The sequence below is a fragment of the Talpa europaea genome (assembly GCF_964194135.1).
Source record: "Talpa europaea genome assembly, chromosome: 15".
In the NCBI taxonomy this organism is placed as follows: Eukaryota; Metazoa; Chordata; class Mammalia; order Eulipotyphla; family Talpidae; genus Talpa; species Talpa europaea.
Genome location: NC_140083.1, coordinates 43702098 through 43728262, shown reverse-complemented (window position 1 = coordinate 43728262; position 26165 = coordinate 43702098). Strand labels below are relative to the sequence as shown.

Below are 26165 nucleotides of genomic sequence, written 5' to 3'. Positions count from 1 at the left end.
GGGGTTTCTTTATACCTTTTTGAGTTTGAAATCCGTTTTATCTGATATAAGTATAGCTGTTCCTGCCTTCTTCTTGGTCTATTTGCTTTTAGGATTATTTTCCATCCTTTTACTTTCAGTCTATTTTTATCTTTTGTAGTTAAATGTGTTTCCTGAAGACAGCAAAAGGTTGGGTTTTGTTTCTTAATCTAGGCAGTGACTCCATGTCTTTTTATTGAAGAGTTTAGTCCATTTACATTGAGTTACTATTGATATGTTAGTGTCTGTATTTGCCATTTTGTTTGTCTTTCCTCTGATTTTATTTATTTATTCTTTTAATAACTTTCTTTTCTTTTTTTTGGCCTTGTTTCATTGTTATTCATCCCTCTGTTGGTTCTGGCTTTATGACTCCCTATAGTATTTTTTGGAGTGGGGGTTTAGTCATAATGAAATTCCAGAGTTTCTGTTTGTCTGGGAAGGTCCTTAATCTTTCTTTATAGAGGAAGGAAAGCTTTGCAGGATAGAGTATTCTTGGTTCACATTTATTGTCTTGGAGTCTGTTGACTATATCCCTCCACTCCCTCCTTGCCCATAGTGTTTCTTTGGAGAAGATTAAGTAAAATCTTAAGCTTAATTAAATTTGTTGGCAAATGAAAATATAAGTGCATTTCCATATGATAATTGGATTTTGCAAGCCTAAGTTTCATATCAGGCATCAGATTTTAGGGAATATGTTCATTTGCAACACTTACAATTTAGGTAGAAATTCAGTTAAATAAATAATTAATCTTAGACTTAAATAGAAAATGAGGAGTGACTGCACTAAATATTCATATGTTGATATACTGGAGATCTGAGTTCAGTCTTTACATTTAATCAAAAGAGATTTCAAAGCTGCCTAAGTTCAGAAAATTATACTGAGTTTTCCACATTTATACCTGTTCAGAATGTAATTCCCATTTTTCTTCCAATAGGGGTTAGACTTAATTATGACTAGTAAATATTTAAAGATAAATAGCCAGCTGTTTCAAAAACCTACTGCTTACCCATATGACAAAAATAATAAAAATTAATATTCTTTCATTGGTGAGCCCCAGTTTCAGAGATTTCAGAAATAGTTTTAAAGGCCATTCAATTTTATTTACAAATAATATTCATATAACTTGGAGTGTAACAGTAATCAGATTTATCAGAGAGAGAAAAACCATGAAATACTAGAGTGGGCAGAAGCTTGGAGAGTGCTGATTTATGTGCAATCTAGCGAGACCTAGATCCTGATTTACTGTGAAAGAAGACATATCAACATGTATACCTAGAACAGCACACCAGCAGCAAAATTAAGTGGCTTCTTTGTATATTATATAATACATATGCTAGAGGTGGAAGCCTCTAGCATAATAATGTTATCTAGTAATGTTATCTAGATTCAGATACAGGAAAATAGACATAAATCATAAAAAATAGTCATAATTCTTGAAGAAACTATGAAGGATAATTGTTGAAAGACAAATGGCTCTAACATACCACAAACACAAAATCAAAGTAACTAAATCGCAAATTTTCCCCTTACCTTGATATAATAAAACCTACAACCTTTAAAGCCTTCAATTATTAAAGAATGGATGGAGCTGGAAGAGATGATGCTAAGTGAAATAATCAGAAAGAAATAGAGAAATAGTGGATGGTTTCATTTATAGGGGGGATATAGAAGAACCCAAAAAAGGGTCAGGAAAAAGACGAAACTTGCAAGCTGGCCATAGATCTGAAGCATCCAGCAGGAGAGGGGTCAAAATATGGGAGGAAAGAGTACCAGTCCCTAGAAGGGACTATGGTGATAGTCACACGTGATGCAATGGTAGGAGATTTATGGGGGCTACACCTGAGGGGAAAAGTCAAATATTGTACAAAAATGAACAATGTAAGAAAATAAATAAATAAATTCAAAATAAATACATTCAAAATAAATAAATAAATGAAATCGGAAAAAAAAAAATGAATGGTGCTCTTTCTGAAGTACATGCATGTCAACTCATTAGCCCCAAACTCCTGTAAGATAAAATCTATATGCTCTACGTTTGATATTTTAGGTTCAGAGATCTGCAACTTGTAATTAATTTGTATGTGCATAAAACTTCTATATGTGCACAAACAAGCATCAATTCAATTCCATAATTTCATAAGTTAATATAATTCCCCATGATACGTAATATACCTCATTATATACAACAAATCATTCGCCATTCACTTTGAAGAACTCTAATTTTAAGATAGAGGATCTTTAATGCTAGCTCTTAGCACAAATATATTTGTCACAGACCTTCTTGTTTAGCAAGACTTACCTGTGATCTGTGTATGATGACAGAGGCGTAATTGCCCTGGGCAAGCCACTTTGCCGTGCTGGATATCTTCATCCCAGTTCCTACCAAATTAATGCTGAATTGTCCCTGGGTTGTAAACAAGGCAAACAAAAAGAAATAATGGATTTTTATAAAATATTTAAGAATGTTCTTGGCTATAAGCATCTTGAGTGTGAAATTTATACAAAATTTGAAAAGGTATACACACAGGGGAAATATGCATATAACCCTAAAAAAGTTCTTATTTTTGAAGACATGCATAAAGTTCTTGAACAAATCCCAGGGCCTCCCTCGTGGCCTGGTGGTCCACTAAGGCCTGAACTTGATCCCTGGCCAAGAAGCTGACCCACATGGCACAGCAGACCTCTCCTATCTCACACACCGCTCCCCTCAGCAATATATTTCAGTAGATCTGCCTGTTCTGCTCCCTGCTCAGTCTCTGATAAATACTCTCACCTCCCTGCACCTCTGCCCTACACCCCAGTTCTTCTACCCCACCCCAACCACAAAAAATAAATAAACCTTAAAAATTCTACCTGGGAAGATGACCAGAAATTAAAAAACAAAATTGAACAAAGTCCTAAAATGAAACCATATTGATAGAACTCTATTGGAAATGAATCCGCCAAAGAATTTTAAAATTGATTACAAGACATAGCTGACTTAATACTACATGTACTAAAGAATTTCTATGCTACAGTGAGACTCTTCAACTGGACTGCAAGAACTAATTATTCTGTAGCACATCTTTCCAGAAGGATATTTACAGGAACTAATAATTGTCAGATTTTAGCATTTCTCCAGTTTCAATTTTTAACCCCTTGTTACTAACTTCTGTGATAAGTTAACACTGCTTAGTATATTTTCTAGAATCCTCTGTTATAATGTCCTTCCCTTTGTGGTAAAAAAAAAAAATCATTCCTTAACCCATCACACAAAAACATTGATTATGACATTATTCTCCTGGCTATTTTGTGCTTGTTAAGTATCTACAAGCACGTGTGAACATGTGATATCACATGATTTACATTCAAGGTCTGTGAGCCCCCTAGTGGTGTGATGATAGAATGATTTTCAAGTATAAGAATCTTCTTTCCGTGTCAAAACATTTCAGACTATCTTTTTAAGAAAATGAATAACTATAAGAAAATGAAAATCAAAATCAACAAAAATTTATGAACCAGAGACACTTTTGGGGGGGGTGGGTGGCGGGAGGGGAGGGATTGGGGTCAAAATAGGGGGGTTGAAATTGTATGGGGAATATAAAAATAAAATTTATTATTTAAAAAAAAAAAAAAGAATTGAACCTTAAAGGGCCTCCCCTGGTGGCCCAGGCTGTTGAGCGCCGCGCTGTGAAGCTGTTCGCAGCCTCTGCAGCGTGGGTTCGATCCCAGCCGACGGCGAGGGTCCCACATAGTGCTGCAGACCTCTCCTGTCTTGCTGGCTGCTCCCCTCAGCAGTGTACTTTGGTCAATCTGCCTGTTCTGTTCCCCACTCTGTCTCTGGTGAATCCTGTCACCCTCCCACGCATCTGGCCTGTACCCCAGTTCTTGTATAAAATAAATAAATAAATCTTTAAAAAAAAGAATTGAACTTTAAATATTTGTTGATTGAGAAAATGTGTAATTAAAATTAGTAAAATTTATATCACATTGATGTGATTTTATCGACTTACACTTTGAAAAGTAGAGGTACACACTAACTCAGCAAAATTAACATTTTTGTTAATTTTTAGATCTTTAACATTCTTTGATCACATCACAGTATTCCAATGGCCTAAGACTGAAATATCTTAAGAAAGCAAAGATTTCTTAAATAATTGATCTATGAATTAATACCATTACCAAAAATAATTATAGATAAATTTTATGTATTAACCTAGATTTTTTAGCAGTATTATGTCCTTTATAACTTAAAACCAAAAGTCACATCAGAGATGTGAACCTATCCCCTTACATTGTAAACCAATGTTACATCAACAAAAAAAAAAAAAAATCTAAAAGGTAAATATATAAATAGACCTCTAGACCTTTCATTTTCCATGATAATGAGTGATGTTAATACCAGATACATTAGCATTTTATGTTAATACTTGAATGAGAACTAAGTCTGAGACACTATGATACATGATCTAACATAGCTTTTTCACTGGAAACTTTCAACCACCTGTCACAAATAAGCTTCGCACCAAATCAAATTCCTCAAACATGGAAATATATCCTGTGATATAGGTTTCTGGCAAGCAGTCACTTATTGAGTGTTCAGGCTGGTCCCACAACTTAACATTCTAATTTCATTTATTCTTTATCTCTTTGCTCAAGGTTGACTGGAAGTATTCAAATACATTAGACATGAAAGAAAAAGATCCCACTGACTACTGAGAGACCGATGGTCATTAACACAAACAGCTGGGTTCAGAAATATCATTCCATTTCTCTAGACTGAGTTTCATGGGCTTTTCTTCTGTTCTTCATCTTCATTAAGAAGCAATACAGGGGCCTTCCCTGCTGGTGGAGCCGTTGAGCGCTGGGCTGCGAAGTTCCATCCCCAGCCGCAGGCGAGGGTCCCACATGGCATACAGGCCTCTCTTGCTGTGCCCGCTGCTCCCCCCAGCAGTGTATTTCATCAGTCTGCCTGTTCTGTTCCCTGCTCTGGCTCTGGTGAATTCTCTCATCCTCCCGCACTTCTGACTATACCCAGTGCTTGTATGAATAAAAAAATAAATCTTAAAAAAAAAAAGAAGCAATACAATACAGAGAAATAAGCCAGAAAGAAAAAGAAAAATACTGGATGGTCTCACTCATAGCAGGAATTTAGAAAACCTAAATAAGAGACCAGGAAAAAGACTCATAGCAATAAAGTAAAAATAAATATCAATAAGCAATTATAGACCAGACACACACTACAGTGGGGGGCAGGAGGAGAAGAAGAGGGATTAGGGTCAGAAAAAGGGGGTGGCAATTGTATGGGGAATATAACCAAAATGAAAATGTATACATTATGCAAAAATGAAAAATTATGTAAGAATTATATAAAAGAAAATAATTTATTAAAAAAGAAGCAATATGATATAATCTCAAATAAATAATCAGAATTCTTCTGAAATTTTGGATGATGTTGATACATTTTATTCATTTGTTCAAAATTAGGTGAGTGCAGACATGGCGTTAAGTCTGATGGGAGTGCAGATACAGGTCTCACTAAATCTAAGCGAAGAATAGGTGTCTGGTTTCCAGAGGTGGTGGGTAGAATGAATGAAGGGTAGAAAAATTCCAAACTTCCATTTATAAAATGAATAAGTTCTTGGAATGCAATGTACAGCATGGTGACTATTGCCAACAATACTGTATTGTATACTTAAAAGTTTCTAAGACAGTAGATCTTCAATGTTCTAATCAGAATAAAAAATTCTAACTGTGAAGCAACTAAATTATTATGGCAATCATTTTTTAATATATAGACATATATATCAAATCATGTTGTATGCTTTAAATATATATATTATAATTATATTCCAATGAAACTGGAAAAAGTCTGATAAGTAAGAGTGTATGTGCAATGCAGAGAATTATAGGGGCCATAAAAATTTACAAGTGCATTTCTATGAAACTTCAGTAGTAATAAATGATTGCATGAATGTTTTCATTGATTAATTCAATTCTAAGACTTCATCAATAATAGAATTTAAATCTCCTTAAACCTAGTCTTTAACATGAAAAATTAGTTCAACATAGGAGCTACTAAAAAGGTATATTTTTAAAATCTAAGATGAAATTTACCTCTTCTACTCTCTTGATATTTTTTAGAAGAGATTACCACAATAAGTAAAATTTTAATAGTTATACAGTGAGACACCATCTCACACCAGTGAGAATGGCACATATTAAAAAAACTAGCAACAACAAATGTTGGTGAGGATGTGGAGAAAAAGGAACTCTCCTGCATTGCTGGTGGGAGTGCAAACTGGTCCAACCACTATGGAAAGCTGTATGGAGATTCTTCAACCTACTAAAGATAGAGCTTCCATATGATCCAGCAATTCCACTCCTAGGTATTTATCCAAAGGACACAGAAACATTAATTCCAAAGAGCACCTGCACCCCTATGTTTATAGCAGCACTATTTATAGTAGCTAAGCTTTGGAAACAACCCAGATGCCCCAAAATAGATGACTGGATCAAGAAGATGTGGCACATATGCACCATGGAATATTACTCAGCATTTAAAAAAGATAAACACATGCAATTTGCAGCAACATGGATGGTGCTGGAAGGGATCATGCTCAGCGAAATAAGCCAGAAAGAAAAAGAAAAATACCGGATGGTCTCACTCATAGCAGGAAACTAGAAAACCTAAATAAGGGACCCGGAAAAATAATAGCTATCAGAAAGAAAAAATCAAAATCAACAAACAACTATGAACCAGAGACACACTATGGGGGGAGAGTGGGGAAAGGAGGGGTTGGGGTCAAAATAAGGGGGTTGCAAATATATGGGGAATATAAAAATAAAATTAAAAAAATTAAAATATGTAAAAAATAAAATAAATAAAAAATAAAAAATAATAGTTATATCACAAGTGGAAATTAAGGTGATTCAAATGATCTAGGAATTCAATAAATTTCAATCAAATTGAAAGCAACTGACTGCATCAAAGAAAAACTAATTATGGATATAAGATAGAACAGAGGGGCCTCCCTGGTGGCACAGGGGGTTGAGTGCCTGCATAGTAAAGCTGTCTGCAGCCTCTGCAGATTGGGTTTGATCCCGGCCGCAAGAATCCCACATGGTGCAGCAGAACTCTCCTGACTCACCAGCTGCTCCGCTCAGCAGTGTATTTCATCAGTCTGCCTGTTCTGTTCCCTGCTCAGTCTCTGGTGAATCCTCTCACCCTCCCGCACATCTGGCCTGTACCCAGGTTCTTGTATCAATAAATAAATCTTTAAAAAAAAAGGTAGAAGAGAAGTATATAGGTAGATGCACGTTTTAATGTTCTACTTCTTCAACTGGCTACTTGGTTCATATGCACTCATTAATCACGGTTTCACATTATTTTACATGAATTTACAAATTTTACTATGTATGGGATCTGTATCTATAATGCAATTCCAATAAATATTCCACCAGAAGTTTCCATACATATAGAAAACTGATTCTAAAATTTATATGGAAAAACAAATGAATTAAACTAATTAAAACAAGTTTGAAAAAAAAAAGAGAACACGGTTGCAGGGACCATGCTACCTTATTTTAACTCTTATAAAACTGTCATATCCTAGACAGTGGTATGTTGGTTAAGAGAGAGACATGGATCCATTTATCTGTTTTTGTGCATTTAGGTTGTTTCCATATCTTGGCTATTGTAAATAGTGCTGCAATAAACATAGAAGTGCAGGTTTCCTTTTGAATTCATGTGTTGTGTCCTTTGGTCAGATTACTAAGAGTGGAATTGCTGGGCCATATAGTAGATCAATTTTTAATAATTTGAGGGCCCCCCACACACCTTTCCATAGTGGCTGGACCAGTTTGCATTCCCACACTGCTGGAAGACTATGAGGGACTGTGATGACAGTTCACAGGTGATGTGGTAGTGGGAGACTTACAGGAGTTACACCTGAGGAGAGAAATCAAATACTGTACAAAAATGAACAGCAATGTAAGAAAATTTAAAATTTGATAAAAAAGAAAGAAATGTATACCAGTGGAACAGAATAGACATCCCAGAAATAGACCCACATAAAAATCCAATTAATTTTTGGCAAAGGTGGAAAGGCAAATAAATGATGAAAATGTTATCTTTTTTAATAAACAAGGGTGGTGAGAATTGTATGGGGACTATAACCAAGATGAAAATCCTACATTGTGCAAAAATGAAAAATGATGTAAAAAAATATATATAAAAAATAAAAATTTAGAAGTAAAAAAATGGTGTTAGGACAATTGGATAAATATATTCAACCCCTTAGACCTCATACAAATTAATTCAAAATTCAACATAAGTCTGTTGTAAAACATGACTATAAATGTTTGTGCAAATAACAGGAGAAATCTGTGTAACTGTGTTAAAGAGTTCTTAAGTATGACACTAAATGCCCATCCCATAAAGGACAAAATTATATATTATACTTCACTAAAATCAAAAATTTTGCTCTATGAAAGACACTTTAGAGAAAGAAAAGGTAAATTTCAGATTTGAAGAAAATATTTGGAAATATATCCAGGAAGACTTGTATCCAGAATATATAAAGAACACTCAAAGCTCAAGAGTAAGAAAATAATCCAACTTTGAAAGTGGGTAAAAGACTTGCATGTATACTTTACCAAAGATGGCAGAACAGCACATGAAAGAGACTTATCATCATTAGCCATTAGGGAAATGCAAATTAAAACCACAGTGAGGTACCACTGAAATGGGGAAACAAACAAAAACTTCACAATACAAAGTACTGATAAGGAAACAGAGCAACCAGAACTTTAATTTTTGCTCGTAGGAATATAAGATGGGATAACCATTCTATAAAAAACAGTTCGGTAATTTCTTGTAAAAGCAAACAAACATATACCATGTTCCTATTTCCTATTTCTCATAGGAAAATAAAAGGTCCTCCCTTGTGGCCTATGGGTTGAGTCTCACTGCGAGAGCCTGAGTTTGATCCCTGGCCAGGGGGTTGACCCACATGGCTCAGCAGACCTCTCCTGTCTTGCCTGATGCTTCACTCCATAGTAGATTTCAGTCAATCTTCCTGCTCTGCTCCCCACTCTGTCTCTGATGAGTCCCCTCGACCCCCGCACCTCTGGCCTAGACCCCAGTTCTTGTATGCATAAATAAATACAATAAATCTTTAAAATAATAATAATAATAATAAAATAAAGAATACAGATTTTAAAATTCTCAAAAATGGGCTCTGAATGTGGTCATGTTTTTTACTTTTATATAATCAATATTAGTTACAAACCAGTTAGAGATACACATTTGGTGTTTTATTTTTTGTTATAAATTGAGGTTCTGAGAAAAGTAAAAAACTCTTTATTTCATTGTTGATATATGTATTCTAAAGTCACATCACAATCCTTAACTTCAGCTTATATTGTAATGTTTATTTTCCATAAAGAGTTTCACATGTTTGGGGGCCTTCCCGGTGGCACAGCGGTTGAGCGCTGGGTTGCAAATCTGCCCGCAGCCTCTGCAGCGCCGGTTCGATCCCCGGCTGCTGGGCAAGGGCCCCACAGGCGTGCAGACCTCTCCTGCCACCCACTGCTCCCCCAAGCAGTGTACTTCGTCTCTCTGCCTGTTCTGTTCCCCGCTCTGGCTCTGGTGAATTCTCTCACCCTCCCGCGCTTCTGACTGTACCCAGTGATTTTATGGATAAATAAATAAATCTTAAAAAAAAAAGAGTTTCACATGTTTCCATTCTCTTTTTTAGTATTTATGTCCAGGAGTAACCTGTCATAGGCAAACACAGAGGATGTGGTTTTGATGAGTCCTAAACAACAGAAGAACTCCTTTCTGTGACATCGAACATCTGGATAGTATTCATGCAAATGTTGTGTAACTTAACAAAGAATTTGGTTTATATATTCTACAGAACATCCCAAGAACACTAAGCAGTTTGCGTTTTGTTAACAGTAATCTTGGGTGGTTCAATACAGATTGAGTATAGTGGGCATAGCTCTGCTGATAGCTATGAATTTTGGAAACAGATTTTTTGCATTGCAAAAATGCCTAGAGAAATTTGAGAGGGAGGTATCTCACTAGGATTGCCAGAGAGGAGCATTTTATTACTGATCCTGCTTCTTATTTTCTTAAGGATCTTCAATTACAAATATTTAATTTACAGCTATGTAATTTTGTCAAGATACTTTAAGGTTATAAGTGGAGCTACACAGAAAGTGAAGAAAGTGAGTTAGAAAGAAATGAAAATAACTGTCTTATTTAAAATCCTGTTGTATTTATATCTCTAATTCAGATCCCACACACTGAGAAGCATTCTGTTAAGATATTTCCTGTAAGGAAAGTTCATTAATGAGATTAAAGGAGTTTGATTCCTTTACCAGTTATTTAATTAACTTGTCTACCAGTCTCTTGTAAATTTTATTGGTTTCTCATTGAATAACCTTATTCAATTCAACATGTAATGACAAGGACAAGATTCCCAGAACTTTGTCAACTTTCCAAAATAACTGCATCTATGAGACCTTGCATCAGCTAACTGTTCACATCTCTAGATCACATTCTCAAGTTATTTTTTCTAATCACATAAGTATATAGTCAGTAGGCATAGCGAAGAAAGAGGATGGGTTATTGGAAAAAGGTGTCCAGTCTTGACATGGGTTAACCATTGGAGAATGAATAATCTTATTTTACAGGATCAAAATCCAAGTGCTATTTAAAAATTTATATTTGAGGGAAATGATTATTTTGAATACTAAAAGTTTCAATTATACATCCTTAACTTTAGAATAGGTATCTAAAGAGATATAGTATAAATTTCAGAAGGGGAAGTTCATTAAGGGAAGGGCAGTTCTGGGAAGGAACTGGACAGAAGACACATGTCAGAGAGACTGTTTCTGGAAGATAGAACAATCACATAATAGATGGATATGAGAGAAGTAGGAATGAATGGGTATATGGGATTCCGCTGCAGTTTCCTTAGTTGAATTTAAAATTTCAGCCTAGAGAGGAAACAATTCTGGAATGGCAACTTGACAAGCCTTATAGATTCACTCCAATAGAACAAATGTAATTGTTTAAAAAATTATAAAATACAGCAACCATTTAAAGTCTCTAGGAAATGTCCTAGAGTTATACAACAAATGGAGAGACATTTATTCAAGAAAATCTATGAAATCCGGGTTAGAACAGTAAGCATCTGTGATATTTAAACCACAACCTGTCCTCTCTTCCCCCTCCCCCCAGCAAGATGACTACTTTTCATGGGTGCATCTGGAAATAGACAATTCCATTTCTTCAAACTCCTTGTTAGGACTAAGGCTTCTTCCTGGGAGGTACAAACCAACAGTATTTCTCACCTTACCCACCTCTGTGGGACACACACTCAAGCAAATATAACCAAGAATGGTCATAGCAAACCAAAAATAGTTAATATAATCTGAAGCTCCAATCTTTTACTCAGTACCTGATCACAGAACAGAGGATCTACTATAATTATGGCAGACCAAGGACACAAAGTCCAAATCACTCCCATCAAAATCACCAGTGGGACAGAGGTTTCATGCTGAAAAGGACAAGCCAAGAAGACCAAGGAGTACCACCAACCCACGCATCCTACCTACAGAGAACAGGTGTCACACCCATAAGTGGTTTCTACCTCTATATCCAAGAGAATTAGACAAAGCTTTTTCTAAGGGGAAAGTCAAGTGATAAGAAAATTCTGTAGCTTTTCCTAAGCGGACTGGTGAACTGATAAAAGGAAATTTACAGAAGATAGTTATGGCAAACCATTATCTATTTTCTCTTCCAAATGAAATCAATATATTCATTACTACCTCTTATCATTGTTTCTCAATTAGTTGTGAATCTAACAATGTTATATGAATCTAGTTTATATCTCTCTATTTTATCACAAAAGTGTTATTCACACAGACTTTATAAAACACCTTGTTAAAAGCGAAATGGAAATTTTTCTTCTAGAAAGTACACTCTATATTGGAAAGCATAAAGATGTCAAAAAATGTATAAAGACATCTCCAGAAATAAAGGATAAGCGCAGGACATGAAACATCTTGACATGAAAGGAAGTAAACTCAGACATGAAATGCACTATTTCACAGATAATAGAAAGTTGTTCTCCAAATGTTACTACAATGTATTAGCCCATAGGCTGACATAAATGATGTTAGTGGCAGTGCATGAAATTCACATGTTTGTGATTCATTCCTCTACCTTGTAACACATCCATTATTTTCCAAGAATGAAGTGGAAAATTAAATATAAACTATCATGGAAGATCTCAATCATTTAAAATATTTAATGTCTAGGAAGTTTTACATGTTTTATTTACTTAAGTTTATTGCAATATTTTCATGAAAAAAGTGAATGAAGTGAAAAAGTATAATTATTATTCATAGTGAAGAAAAATAATAAAAAATTTATGAAGTACCTGTGGGCATCTGGCAGCGCTATAGCAATCCCCAGCTGTGGCATATGGCACCGCTTTACCAAATAGTGTCTGGGCAAAATGAAGGTCTGTAGCTAGAAAACAATAAATGGAACTCTTTAGAATCCAAACATTATGTTTTCTAATATATTTATAAAATGCAGTCTTCATTTTATTTTATTAAATATGTTTAGATAATGAATTCAAGGTTTTAGCAAAAATGCCATTCAGTTATCCTATGCCACATAGATCAAACTCTCAAAAACTAATTTTTCTTTAATACAAAAATGCTCATTTCAAAAATTGCCCTCAAATGGCAGGTACATCTGTAATATACAATTGCTTTAAAAACTAGATACTGGGCTCCTTGGTGGTGCAGGGGTTAAATTCTCCGTGCTATCAAGCTATTGCCAGTCAATGCAACATGAGCCACTGTGGCCTGAGTTAAATCCCCTGTCTGGTAGCTGACCCACAGGGCACAGCAGACCTCTCCTGTCTGCCCACTGCTCCCCTCAGCCATGTATTTCAGTAGATCTGCCTATTTTGCTCCCCACTCTGTCTCTGGTGAATCCTTTTACCCCCATACCTCTGGCTTACACCTCAGTTCTTGCATGAATAAATAAAAAAAATCTTTAAAAAACTACTTTATTATATTTTATAACATAGTGGCTATTGAAAATAGAGGAAATGTGACAGGAACAAAATTATTGAAAAAGAAAATATTATTAAAAGCTAAATAAGTTATGACCAAGCAATATTTGAGTGCTTATGAACAGCATGTATATCAGTGCATTTAAACAATTCACCACCAACAATAGTTGGAGAAATTCTTCTCCTCCAAACAGGCTTCCACATTTTTCAAACAGTCCCTTTTAAACTGCTTTAAAACAAATAGAAACCTCATTCAGAAGTAAAGAAAGAAAATAAGGAGGGGAAAGAAGAATAAAAATTGGGATTGGTAAAAGGAACTCAATATTAAAATGTTTTTCAATTTAAAATAGGTTATAAATATAGGATCCTATATATAAACCACGTGGAAGAAACAAAGAAGATAAAATTGAAAACCAGACACTTCAATAAAGATAGTTTTCAACATACAAGGGAATACAAGAGAAGATCAACTATCAATATCTATAGATGGTGTTTTAATAAACATAAAAAACCACAAAATCAGTATATAAAAGTCTTTTGCATCCCTGTATACAAATAACTAACTAGAAGAAAGAAAGAAGAGAAAGATTCAAGAAAACAATCTCATCTATGATTGTATCAAACATAATTAAATGGGCCTCCCCTGGGGGCGCAGGCGGTTGAGCACTGCACTGTGAAGCTGTCTACAGCCTCTGCCAACCGGCAAGAATCCCACATGGTGTGGCAGGCCTCTCCTGTCTCGCCCACTGCTCCCTTCAGCAGTGTTTTTTGGCAATCTGCCTGTTCTGTTCCCTGCTCTGTCTCTGGTGAATCCTCTCACCCTCCCACGCATCTGGCCTGTACCCTGGTTCTTGTATAAATAAATAAATCTTTTAAAAAATTAAATACTTAACAATATATATCAAAGGAGGTGATAGACCTCTACAACAAAACTATAAGACACTGTCAAAAGAAATAAAAGAAAACAAGATAAAGGAAAGATATTCCATGTTCACAAACTGGAAAAATTAGCATTGCTAAAATGTCCATCATATCGGAAACAATATAAATGCAATCTCTATCAAAGTTCTAATAACTTTCTTTAATGAAACAGAACATACATTGTTGAAATGTATATGGAACCACAAAGACTCCTAAAAAGTCAAAGTAATTCTAAGAAAAAGAGAATGGATGTTTTAAGCTCCCAGGATTCAAATGATAGTTTAAATCAATTGTAATCAAACTAGTATGTTATTGAAATAAAAATAGACCTACAGAACAATGGAACAGAATTGAAAGCCAGAAAAAGCCTCACACCTATATGTAATAAATTAATTTATTACAAAGGAGTCAAGAATAAACAGTGGAGAAAGAAAAGCCTATTCAACAAGTGGTGCTAGGAAAATTGGACAGTTACATGCAAAATAATAAAACTAGACCACTGTCAAACCAAGACAGTCAAAAATTAATTCAAAATGGATTAAAGACTTTGATATAAGGCTATCAACTATAAAATATATAGAAGCAAACATCAGCATAACACTTCACAACTTGGCTTCAATCATGTCTTTGGTGATGCAAATCCAGTGGAAATAGAAACAAAAGCAAATATAAACAAATGTAACTATACAAAATTAAAACTTCTGCACAGCAAAAGAAAATATAATGGTAAAAAGATACCCTACCGAATGGGAGAAAATGTTTGCACATCATACATTTGCAAGGGACAAATACCCAAAATATGCAAATAACTCATGTATGTAACAGAGAATAAAAATATAACTAACCCAATCAAAATATGGGCAGAAGAGCTAAATAAACACTTCTATAAAGAAGAATAAAATGACTAACAGACACATGAAAAATGTTTATCATCATTTATCATCAAGGAAATACAAATCAAAACCACAGTGAGACACCACTTATACCCAGAAGAATGCCCTACATCAAAAAGAATGAAGACAAGTATTGTAAAGGGTGTGCAGAAACAGGAATCCTTACACACTGGTGATGGAAATATAGGTTAATCCAGCCTCTAATGAAAACAGTATGGTGGCTTTTCAAGATATTAGAGGGATCCAACAATTCCTCTTCCAGGCATTTACCTGAAGAATACAAAAACACTAATTCTAAAAGATGTATGCATCCTATGTTCTTTGCAGCATTATTTACACTAGCCAAGTTAAGAAAAAGTCTAAGTACCCAGTGACAGACAAGTGGGTAAAGAAGATGTGATCTATACATACTGTAGAATATTACTCAGTTCTAAAAAAGATGAAATCATACTTTTTGTGACAGAATGGCTGGAACTGAAGGGGACAAGACTAAGCAAAATAGGTCACTAAGAGAAAGACAGATACTGGATGTATTCTCTCATATGTGGAACATAAATTAAGTAAACAAAGGAAAGGACACATTTAAAATTTCTAGACATCTGACCATAGAATTGAGGCTCCTGGTGGGAAGGGTGGGATGGGGGAAAAATGGGGAAAGTTACTCAGTGGACGATGGTGTTTTGGAGCTGGGTGTGGTATGATAATACATATTTGTAGAGTTGTGATCTATACACCTAAAACATATAATGTCATCAATCCAAATTACCTCAATAAACATAATTTTAAAAAATCAACACCTTCCCCACAAAAGAAAAAAAGAGAGAATGGAATAAAGAAGAGGGGAAAATGGGAAAATATGAGCAGTTTCTTATTTTACAGATGAGGGAATTTACATTTAAAGCTATGTCAAAGGTCACATAACTGGGCCTCCACTGGTGGTGCAGTGGTTGAGCGCTGGGCTGTGAGGCTGCCCACAGCCTCTGCAGCACCGGTTCGATCCCCAGCCACCCATAAGGGTCCCACATAGTGAGACAGACCTCTTCTGCTGCGCCCGCTCCTCCCCTCAGCAGTGTATTTCATTGGTCTGCCTGTTCTGATCCCTGCTCTGGTTCTGGTGAGTTCGCTCACCCTTCTGTGCTTCTGACTGTACCCAGTGCCTGTATAAATAAATAAATAAATAAATCTTTTTTTTTTTACTTAAAAAAAGGTCACATAACTGCTAAATGAAGGTAAAGGATTTACAACCAAACTCCAGAGTTTATAAACTGTGACACTAGTATGTTTCTCCACTATTATCACTATCAATAGTAGTTGATCATCATATGGCTATGAATTTTGATATTTCATATTTGTACATTCACTATGTTCACAAATATTTTTCTGTGTTCTTGTATAGTTTATGCTCTATTAGGCATAAACTATTCCATTGCAATTGACTTCATTCCTGACTCTAAAATTAATTTCAGGGCCGGACCTCCCTGGTGGCACAGCACTTTGAGCACAGTGCTATGAGGCTGTCCTCAGCCTTGGCAGCACAGGTTCGATTCCCAGGCAGCCAGGAAGATAACCCACATTGCACGACAGACCTCTCCTGTCTCGCCCGCTGCTACCCTCAGCAGTGTCTTTGGTCCGTCTACCTGTTCTGCTCCCCACTCTGTCTATGGTGAATCCTCTCACCTTTGTGTGCCTCTGGCCTGTACCCCAGCTCTTGTATAAATAAAAAATAAAAATCTTAAAAAAAATTAATTTCAGGGCCTTCCTGGTGGCCTAGTGGTTGAGTGTCAGCACTATCACTGCTATGGCATGAGTTCAATCCCTGGCCAGGGAGCTGACCCACATGGCACAGCAGACCTCTTCTGTCTTGCTCGCTGCTCCCCTCAGCAGTGGATTTCAGTCAATCCACCTATTCTGCTCCCCACTCTGTCTCTGGTGAATCCTCTCACCCCCCCACATCTCTGGTCTATACCCCAGTTCTTATAGGCATAAATAAAAATAAATCTTTAAAAAATAATAAAATTATTTTTTCCTTTTTATGTAAATATGCAACTTTCAGGATGATAGACTTCATTATGCTCAGCACTTATTAGGTTTCATGATATGTTTTGACTTGACTTGATTAAAAATTACTTCCTAGAAAGGTATCAGAACCATAATCTGAGGTGTTTGAATGCAATTTTATCTTCCTGTAAAGGCAGTTAGTAACTCTGAGTAGGGACTAGTAACTACATTTCTATATGTGAATATTCATTTCATTACTTGCAACCCTATCAAGCAATGTTGGTCTCCAGGAATACAAGGTAGCTAAAAAGCTAGAGTAACAAACTTATGGGAAAATACTTGACAACATGAAACTAAGACTAATTATTAATACTGTAAAAAGCATATACAGCTGTGATGGGATATTGACTTCTTTATCCTAATGCCATTAGGGATTTTAAGGTAGAGGGTTATACCTTGAAAGGGCACTGTGTTATTACTGTCATTACCACTACATTTTCATTAAGTGTCTTCATAGTCCATGTCATGGCAGAGGATTTACATAGCTGATAACACTTTTTTATCATTTATTTATTTATTTGTATATTTTTTACATCATTGTTCATCTTCATACAATGTTTGATTTCTTTTCTCAGGTATTGTCCCCATAAAATTCCCACCACCAAGATACCCATGAACCATCACCATAGACTCTAGTGCTCTTCCCTCCTATTTTGATCCCTTTCTCTTCTCCTTCCCTGATGGATGTCTCCAATTTGTAATTTGCCTGCAAGTTTTGTCTTTTTTTCCCCTTATCTCATGTATGATGCCCCTCTATTCCCCCATCCAATATTTTTCTTTTTCCTTCTGGCTTATTTCACTGAGCATCATCCCTTCTAGCTCCATCCATGTTGCTGTGAATGGTATGAGTTTGTCTTTTTGACGACTGAATATTGACCATAATGTATACAGACCACATCTTCTTAATCCAGTCCTCTGTTTTGGGGCATTTAGATTATTTCCATATTTTAGCTGTTATAAATAGTGCTGCAATGAACATAGAAGTGCAAGTGGTAACACTTTGTTAATTAAGGAATAATTGGATAATACTAAGTCCCTCTTTATACCCTGGATACCATATATATCATTACATTGTTACATTTCAATTTGCAAATGGAGACTTCTATTTTATAACTAGAAATTCAGCACTTACTTTTAATTTGCATAGAAGTGAGATCAATTCTTATTTTACTGAAGACAGTGTACCCAGCAGCCAAGTAGTCATTTTTACATTCACAGTCTTGCCTCCTACTTCCATTAAAAGGACATTCATATGGATTTTGTAATCTGTAACAACATTAGAATATTTTTAGTATTAGATGAATCATCAGCCATATGGTAACCTTTGGAAGTTGGAAAGTAAAAGATACACTCCTGCTCTTAAATATTATAGTATCGATTAAGAAAGAAATAAAAGTCAAAGACAAGATACAAAATTCTCAATGGGAAACTTAAAAGCAGTTCATGGAAAAATATTTCAACTATAATTCTCTTAGCTTTGTTACTGGAATTAATTTGATGATGATGAAAATACACATAGGTCTTATATTTTCTTGTCTGCTGTCCCACCGCTAACCCACGTGTTCTTAATCAGTCTTTGTGAGCATATGTTAATACCCTTGTCTTCATATTGAACAAGCGTGGGTAACGTCCGGCTTAGGTCCTAATATGTGCACCTACTCCAAAATATTTATCCCTCTTGCGAGTTATTCAAGGATCACTCTGACACTGAACTTCTGATTTTCTTAAAGGATCATAAAATTGGACAGATAAGCCAAAACTGAACTCATACCTAAAACCATACACTTCAGAAAAGTTGTCTTCTTCACCTTTGACCAATGATATATATTCCTTGGGGTTCTCCAAGTACATGCCTGCACAATAGACCTAATGGGAAAATACAAAATTATAGAAAAAGTTTTTCTAAAGTAAATGGCCAATGGTAAAATCAAAGAACAACAGCTTTTGTAGTACCTTTATTATTCTTCCCTTAATGTTAAGGTAATAGTCACCATCCTTGGTAATGTTGTTTTTCATCTGAATTTCTTTGCAGCTGGCATATGTTTGACCTTCAAGGATGAGTGAATACAACTTATCAAAACTGAGCAAATTACAAGCACAGCATGAGTTTAGCTCAATCATACACATAGGTACAGGGAGATAGTTGAAACCTATTACTTACAGTTATTTACATAACATTTCTTCTGAGCATCGGGTTTTAAACGCTTTAAACATAAGTCACTGGAAAAACCATTTTCGGTCATGCATTCCACTCTTCTTGCCATTATCCCAATTCCGCAAGTCACAGAGCACTGTGAACAGACAAAAAATTGAAGGTAAAGTGGATAATAGATTATAAAACTAGTAAATCCATCTCTTCCTCTTAGACTAGGTAGTTTTAGAACAAACTGATGATGTGTCATGGCTAAATCTACTGCAGGTACAAAAATACTTTGGATACTTGAGTGCAGGAGTATGAACCCATTGTTTTTCTGGATTTTGTTTAATATATTTTGTATAGTTATATATTTTTAAGATTATTTATTTATTTATTTATTTATTTGTTTATTTATTTATTTATACAAGCACTGGGTACAGTCAGAAGTGTGGGAGGGTGAGAGAATTCACCAGAGCCAGAGTGGGAACAGAACAGGCAGACCGATGAAATACACTGCTGAGGGGAGCAGCGGGCGCAGCAGAAGAGGTCTGTCTCACCATGTGGGACCCTCGCAGGCGGCTGGAGATCAAACCAACACTGCAGAGGCTGCGGGCAGCTTCGCAGCCCAATGCTCAACTGCTGCGCCACCAGGGGAGGTCCTTGTATAGTTATAGTAACAGTAGATTGTCAATATTTCCTAAATAATAATCAATTATGATTATTAATACTATTGAGTTTTTCTCATTAAATTACATATTACATTTGAAAAGCAATATTTACTTGCTTTCTATCAATTAAACTGGGAATAGAACATAGCGTAAATTATTTTTATTACTCATACATTACTTTTACTTTTCCAAACCAATAAATATTGCTTCAGCACCTATTCAAAGTATAAGGAACATTATTGAAAATAAGTAGTAGTTATGGTCTCTATTCTAAAGCAGGATATGACAAGCATAGAAAAACAGGTAAGATATTTCTATTTATACATAACTGATACAGTGGTTTCTAGACAATAGGAACATGTGACAATTGAGCACATAGTTAGACAAAGAAATTACCAGCCGTTCCAAACTACCCCATACCCATACTTTTTCTGAATGAGTCTCATTCAGAGGGTTTACATTTATAATTATATTCTAACCTTGCTCCATTTTCCAACTTTCCAAGTGGCTACATGCAAACAGCTCCTAAAATTGCATTTGTAAACCTGAGGGGAAGGCAACACGGGACATTTTCCATAGTATACAGGCCAAAGCTGATGAGGCATATACTTCTCAGTAGAGTCGATCCTGATGCAATCTGTAATCCTTTGTCGGTACTTAAATCCACAGTTACCTGTACACTGACAAATAAATAAATCACAATCAGAGGAGATGCCTTAAACCTAGCCAGGGTCTAATATTTGTCAGGTCCTTAATATATGCTATACTACGTACTTCCCACAACCATCCCACGTATTGGCTTCATTTACAGATGAATAAATAAAAATTCAGAGCCATTTGGTAGCTTTCTCAGAGTTGTACCAATTAAAGGAAAGGATCCAAATTTAGGATTAATTGTCTATTTGTGTGTGCATGCATGTTTGTCTGTTTTCTATTACACTACTAAGAATATTTTAATTGAATGAAAGTTTACCTTGCAGGAGGCACAGATCTGAAGAAATAAAATCTATTAGGGGTTCTTACCTGAAATAAGGGATATTATTAGTAATATAAGTTATAAGAACTTATTGGATTTATTGTTAATGTCAAAAGACATTATCAATATAGTAAAAATTCAAACCATAGAATGGGTGAACAGATTTGTAAACCATGTAACTGATAAACATTGAGACCCAGAATCTAGGAAACAATACAACAATAGAAGCATAAATTGCCCAATTCAAAAAATGGGCATATAAATTAGTATATAATTATTTAATATATAAGATGTGATGTGTAATGCCAACTGGCTATAATAAGTGATTCAGATGTCAACTAAAGGTCTAGACCAAAAATAGGATAATAGGTTTCTACTTGTAGCAAAAACAGTAACAGAATAGTTTCCTTCTAACCTGACATAACAAAAGCTCCTGGATAAATTATTTTTTGTCTTGTCAGGGTTATTTTCTTGCCAGGGTTATTAGTAAAGAAAAAGAAGTAAAAGACACCTAGGTTTAAAAGGAGAAGTAAAGTATTGCTATTTGCAGTTGTATATAGAAAATGCTAAGGTAATCCACACACAAAAAGAATATGAGAGCCAATAAATGTATTCAATATATAAAAATCAATTCTATTTAGATAAACTAGCATTGAACTTTCAGAAAATGAAATTGAGATCACAATTCCATTTATAGAAGAATAAAAACTAAATAAAATACTTCAGAATAACTTTAACAAAAAGGTCAAAACTTTTACATGGTTAACTACAAAACATGTTGAAAGAAATGAATAACCCCCGAATTAAGGAGAAAAAAATGTCATGATCATGAATTGGAAGATGTATTATTAAGTCCACAGTATTCCTCAAATTGATCAGGATTCAAAACAATCTCTAACAAAATCCCAAAGCTTAGTAGTACACAGACTATGAAAGGTTGGCCCTAAAACATATATGGAAAAGAACGGGACACAGAATAAACAAATAACTCTAAAAACGAAGTCAAAGTTGTTTCCCTCATATCTTCTAATTTCAAATCCTATTACAAAACACAGTAAGTAACCAACTCTCAAAATGAGACTTCAGAAATAAATTCATACATTTATGGTCAACTGATTTCCGACAATGTTACCTAAATAACTATAACACATTGTGACTAAATAAGTGTTACCTAAATATGGGGCCTACCCGGTGGTGCAGCGGGTTGAACACAGCGCTGTGAAGCTGTCCGCAGCCTCCACAGCATGGGTTTGATTCCTGGCTGGCCAGAGAGATTCCCACATGGCGTGGCAGACCTCTCCTGTCAGACCTCTCCTGTCGCTCCTGTTGCTCCCCTCAGCAGTGCTTTTGGTCCATCTGCCTATTTTGCTCCCCACTCTGCCTCTGGTGAATCCTCTCACCCTCCCGCACCTCTAGCCTGTACCCCAGCTATTGTATAAATAAAAAAATAAATCTTTAAAAAAAATAACAGTTACCCAAATAACCTAAATAACAGCATTACCTAAATTCCTAAATATTCCTAAAAGTCTTATTCATAATAGTAAAAAGTAAATCAACTCAAATGCCCATCAATTAATGAATAAATTAAAAATATAATATTAACCTAACCTACACAGGAATTTTTTCTCATCTACATAAAAGAATGAAGTACTAATATATGTTACAGCAGGGATGAATCTTGAAAGTATCATGTAAGGTGAAGAAGCTTGACACAAAATTGTATAATTCTACTTACAGGAAATTCCATAACAGAAAAATACATAGAGGCAGTATTTAAGTTAGTGATTGTCTGATGTTGGGGGAAGGAGTGAATGAGATGTGACTACTAACAGAATGAAGTTAATTTGGGGATGGTTAAATGTTCTAGAATCATATCATGGAGATAATTGTCCCAACTTGTGAATATACTAAAATTACTAAATTGTAAACACACCCACATAAATATTAGAATTAGCAGGAGACATTAAAAATTTATTACTAATTGTCATATGTTCAAAAAATAAGTAGAAACACTGAAGACATAAAAACTGTGACGTCAAACTTCTAAAGAGTATTACACCAAAATGAAAAATATACTTTTTCATTTCACAATATGCAGTGAAATAACAGATTAGACACCAGATAAAAATGGTTAGTAGATTTAAAAATATTCAACTATTGTTCAATAATATTTTCAATTATTAAGGGGAATTTCAATAATAAAGGGGAATAAACTATCCATACATGCTACAATGCAACTGAATCTTAAAATATTTATACTACATCAAACAAAAAAAAATTGTACACATTGTATCATTCCATTTATGTAAAATGAGGAGTCAGGAAAAATTATAAATTAACCTAGGAAAACTTATTGGGGGATGGCAAAGCTCTTTATTTTGAATATGGTAATGACTTTATGTGTGTGTGCATATTTAAAAACAGAGCAATGAGTACATTGTAAATACTTGCAGTTTATTTATGTCAATGATACCTCGACGAAACTGTTTTTTAACAAAATAGGCACCTATAAAGGCCGACCTGCCAAACTGTTCTGGTAGTTCCATCACATACCCATGTTACTCTACGCTATTCCACTGTCCTTAGTGGTTTTGTCCTTAGACTCATATGCATACCATTATCTGCTCTGTTACTCAAATTCAGATCAAGTTTTAACTTGGTCAAAGTTTAGATTGAGTTGTTTTTCTTCAGGGGCAAAAATCCTCGATTTCCTTTCTCTGCCTTACCTGAGATGAGTCTCCAGTGACTACGATATACTTGCAGGGAGGAGTCCTGCACTTTTGGACGGAAACAGGTCTGGTTGAAGGCTCACAGAAACTTTCATTCACTTGAATGTTCTGTGTATCCATGCATTTCACTTGCCGAAGTGTCTCTTTTTTCTTACATGAAGTGGAGCACTAGGAAGACAATGGCCAAGTGAATCACACACTCTTATTGAAAAGTTGTCTTTGAATGTTTACTTGTCAGTACTCACAGGCAGCCACTCTTCTGCCACCCACTGGTACTGCACGCAGTCTTGACGCCAACATCGCCTCTGAAAATAAGGCTGGGTGGACGGATCACACTGTTCCTCGGCCACGCGACCCACACCTCTTAGTCTGCAGTACACATCCCTTTGCTGAACCCCAGAGCCACAGGTCACAGAGCACTAGAAAGGTGTCCAGGTGATTGGAACAATTAGGTAACAAATATCAAATACATGAAAATAACAAAATAGAGCTATGACCTATTTTTCCGTCTATTTTAAATATACTGTGCTATTATACCAAGCCTTAGATAGAAACTATACACAATAAATATTTTCAACATTGTTTGGCCTGGAGCAGCTATACAAATATATAAATAGATTCTCCTTATTTCACAATAAATATTGTCTTCTTAACACAAACCGTGATGGGCTAATCACGCTATACCAGATTCCCCATCCAAATTGCTAACTTTTGCTCTGACTTATATATCACGTGGATGAAACCACAAAAGGTAGCTGTTCTGCTAAATCTTAATACTGTAATAAAAATGATCAGTTACATATCTAAAGAAGTACTTCACGATTTCCATGTTAAATAATTGTTTATTAATTTCAGAGTGAGTCAACCTGGATGAAAATATTTTTGTGATGTACATTCCAACATTTATCTCTCTCTACAATAACAAAAATAGCTTTTGTATCTGTTGGTTGGCTAAAATTCATCTTCTTCACTTCTGATTTTTTAACCTTGGAGCATCCTTTAAATGCTTACCTATAAATCTAATCTTCCACACAAAAAAAGTTCCAAGTTTATGCCCATAGTGTTTGCTATAGTTCGAGATTCAAATATTTGCTAATTTGTTGATTTCTGATGATATTTCAATGGACAAGTGTTTGGGGAAGCTGGTTTAAAGGTTAAAAACTTAGACAAACTCCTGTTAACCTCATTTTGGTACAAAAATGATTTTGTATTATTTGTAACATCCTTCAAATCGCTTCCCAGGCCTTTTATTCCTGATGAAAGATCTACAAAGAAGGTGCCAGGCTGAGGACTTGGCGACTTAGAGATATGAAGTCCTCTGTCTGAGCTGCTACCTCTCATTAGTGATAAAGAGGCTGAAGCGCAGTTCCTGGCCTCCATAATGAGATCTCACTGTGCTGCCTCTAGCAAGAAGCAGAAGGCTCTAGCAGTCTCTCTGGTCTGTTTCTGCTCTAAAACACCAGGATATATACCACCAGAACTTGAGCATGACTAAGAGTTGTGATATCATCATTAATAAAGTCTGCAAAAAGCCTAGAATCTTCACTTAATTGTGAGTTTGATGTATATACTCCTTGTTATTTTAGAAGGGACTGAATGTCATACACAGAGATATTTGGGGACCCATCACTGTCCCCAACTGTGATGCTCCAAGGTTAAAAAATCAGAAATGGGGGCCTCCCCGGTGGCGTGGCAGGTTGAGCGCAGCACTGTGAGCTGTCCGCAGCCTTTGCAGTGTGGGTTCGATTGCTGGCTAGCCAAGGAGATTCCCATATGGTGTAGCAGACCTCTCCTGCCTCGCCGGGGCTCCCCTCAGCAGTGTATTTCATTCAGTCAGCCTGTTCTGTTCCCCGCTCTGTCTCTGGTGAATCCTCTCACCCTCCTGTGCCTCTGACCTGTACCCCAGTTCTTATATAAATAAAAATAAATCTTTAAAAAATATCAGAATCAGAGCCTCCCTGGTGGTGCAGGTGGTTGAGCGCCAAACTGTGAAGCTGTTCACAGCCTCTGCAGCGCAAGCTCGATCCCGCCCGGCTGGCGAGGGTCCCACATGGCGAAGCAGACCTCTCCTGTCTCACCCACTGCTCCCCTCCGCAGTGTATTTCATTCAGTCAGCCTGTTCTTCTCCCTGCTCTGTCTCTGGAGAATCCTCTCACCCTCCCACGCATCTGGCCTGTACTCCAGCTCTTGTATAAATCAAAAAAATAAATAAAAAAAAATTCAGAGGGCCTCCCTCCCCTGGTGGCGCAGCGGTTGAGTGCTGTGCTGAGAAGCTGCCCACAGACTCTGCAGCGCTGGTTCGATCTCCGCCTGCTGGTGAGGGTCCCACCTGGCATACAGACCTCTCCTGCTGCTCACTGCTCCCCTCAGCAGTCAGTCTGTCTGTTCTGTTCCCCGCTCTGGCTCTGGTGAATTCTCTCACCCTCCTGAACTTCTAACTGTACCCAGTGCTTTGTATAAATAAATAAATAAATAAATCTTAAAAAAAAATCAGAAACAGAATTTTAGCCAATCTACAGGTACTAAAGCTATCTTTGCTTGTAGAGAGAGGTAAATGTTGGAATATGCATTGCAAAAATTGTTTTATCAAGGCTGACTCACTCTGACAGTTAATAAACAATTATTTTTTTAAGATGTATTTATTTATGTATACAAGAACTGGGGTACAGGCCAGAGGTG

At 35.8% G+C, this 26165-nt stretch overlaps 1 protein-coding gene across 2 annotated transcripts in view; it reads right to left on the bottom strand.

Annotated features, from left to right (window-relative positions):
- ADAMTS20 (ADAM metallopeptidase with thrombospondin type 1 motif 20) overlaps positions 1-26165 on the bottom strand; it is a gene marked incomplete at both ends in the record, with an annotated part of 179731 nt that overhangs the window by 4830 nt on the left and 148736 nt on the right. Inside the window, 9 exons of one of the 2 annotated variants that reach the window (XM_084256236.1) lie at positions 2319-2423; positions 12457-12548; positions 18109-18242; positions 18748-18842; positions 18930-19008; positions 19134-19267; positions 20261-20461; positions 23484-23654; positions 23732-23905. In XM_084256236.1, the coding sequence (XP_084112362.1) occupies positions 2319-2423; positions 12457-12548; positions 18109-18242; positions 18748-18842; positions 18930-19008; positions 19134-19267; positions 20261-20461; positions 23484-23654; positions 23732-23905 (1185 nt within the window). Of the gene's footprint in view, positions 1-2318; positions 2424-12456; positions 12549-18108; positions 18243-18747; positions 18843-18929; positions 19025-19133; positions 19268-20260; positions 20462-23483; positions 23655-23731; positions 23906-26165 lie in introns of both variants that reach the window. The other variant, XM_084256235.1, reaches the window with a different exon arrangement.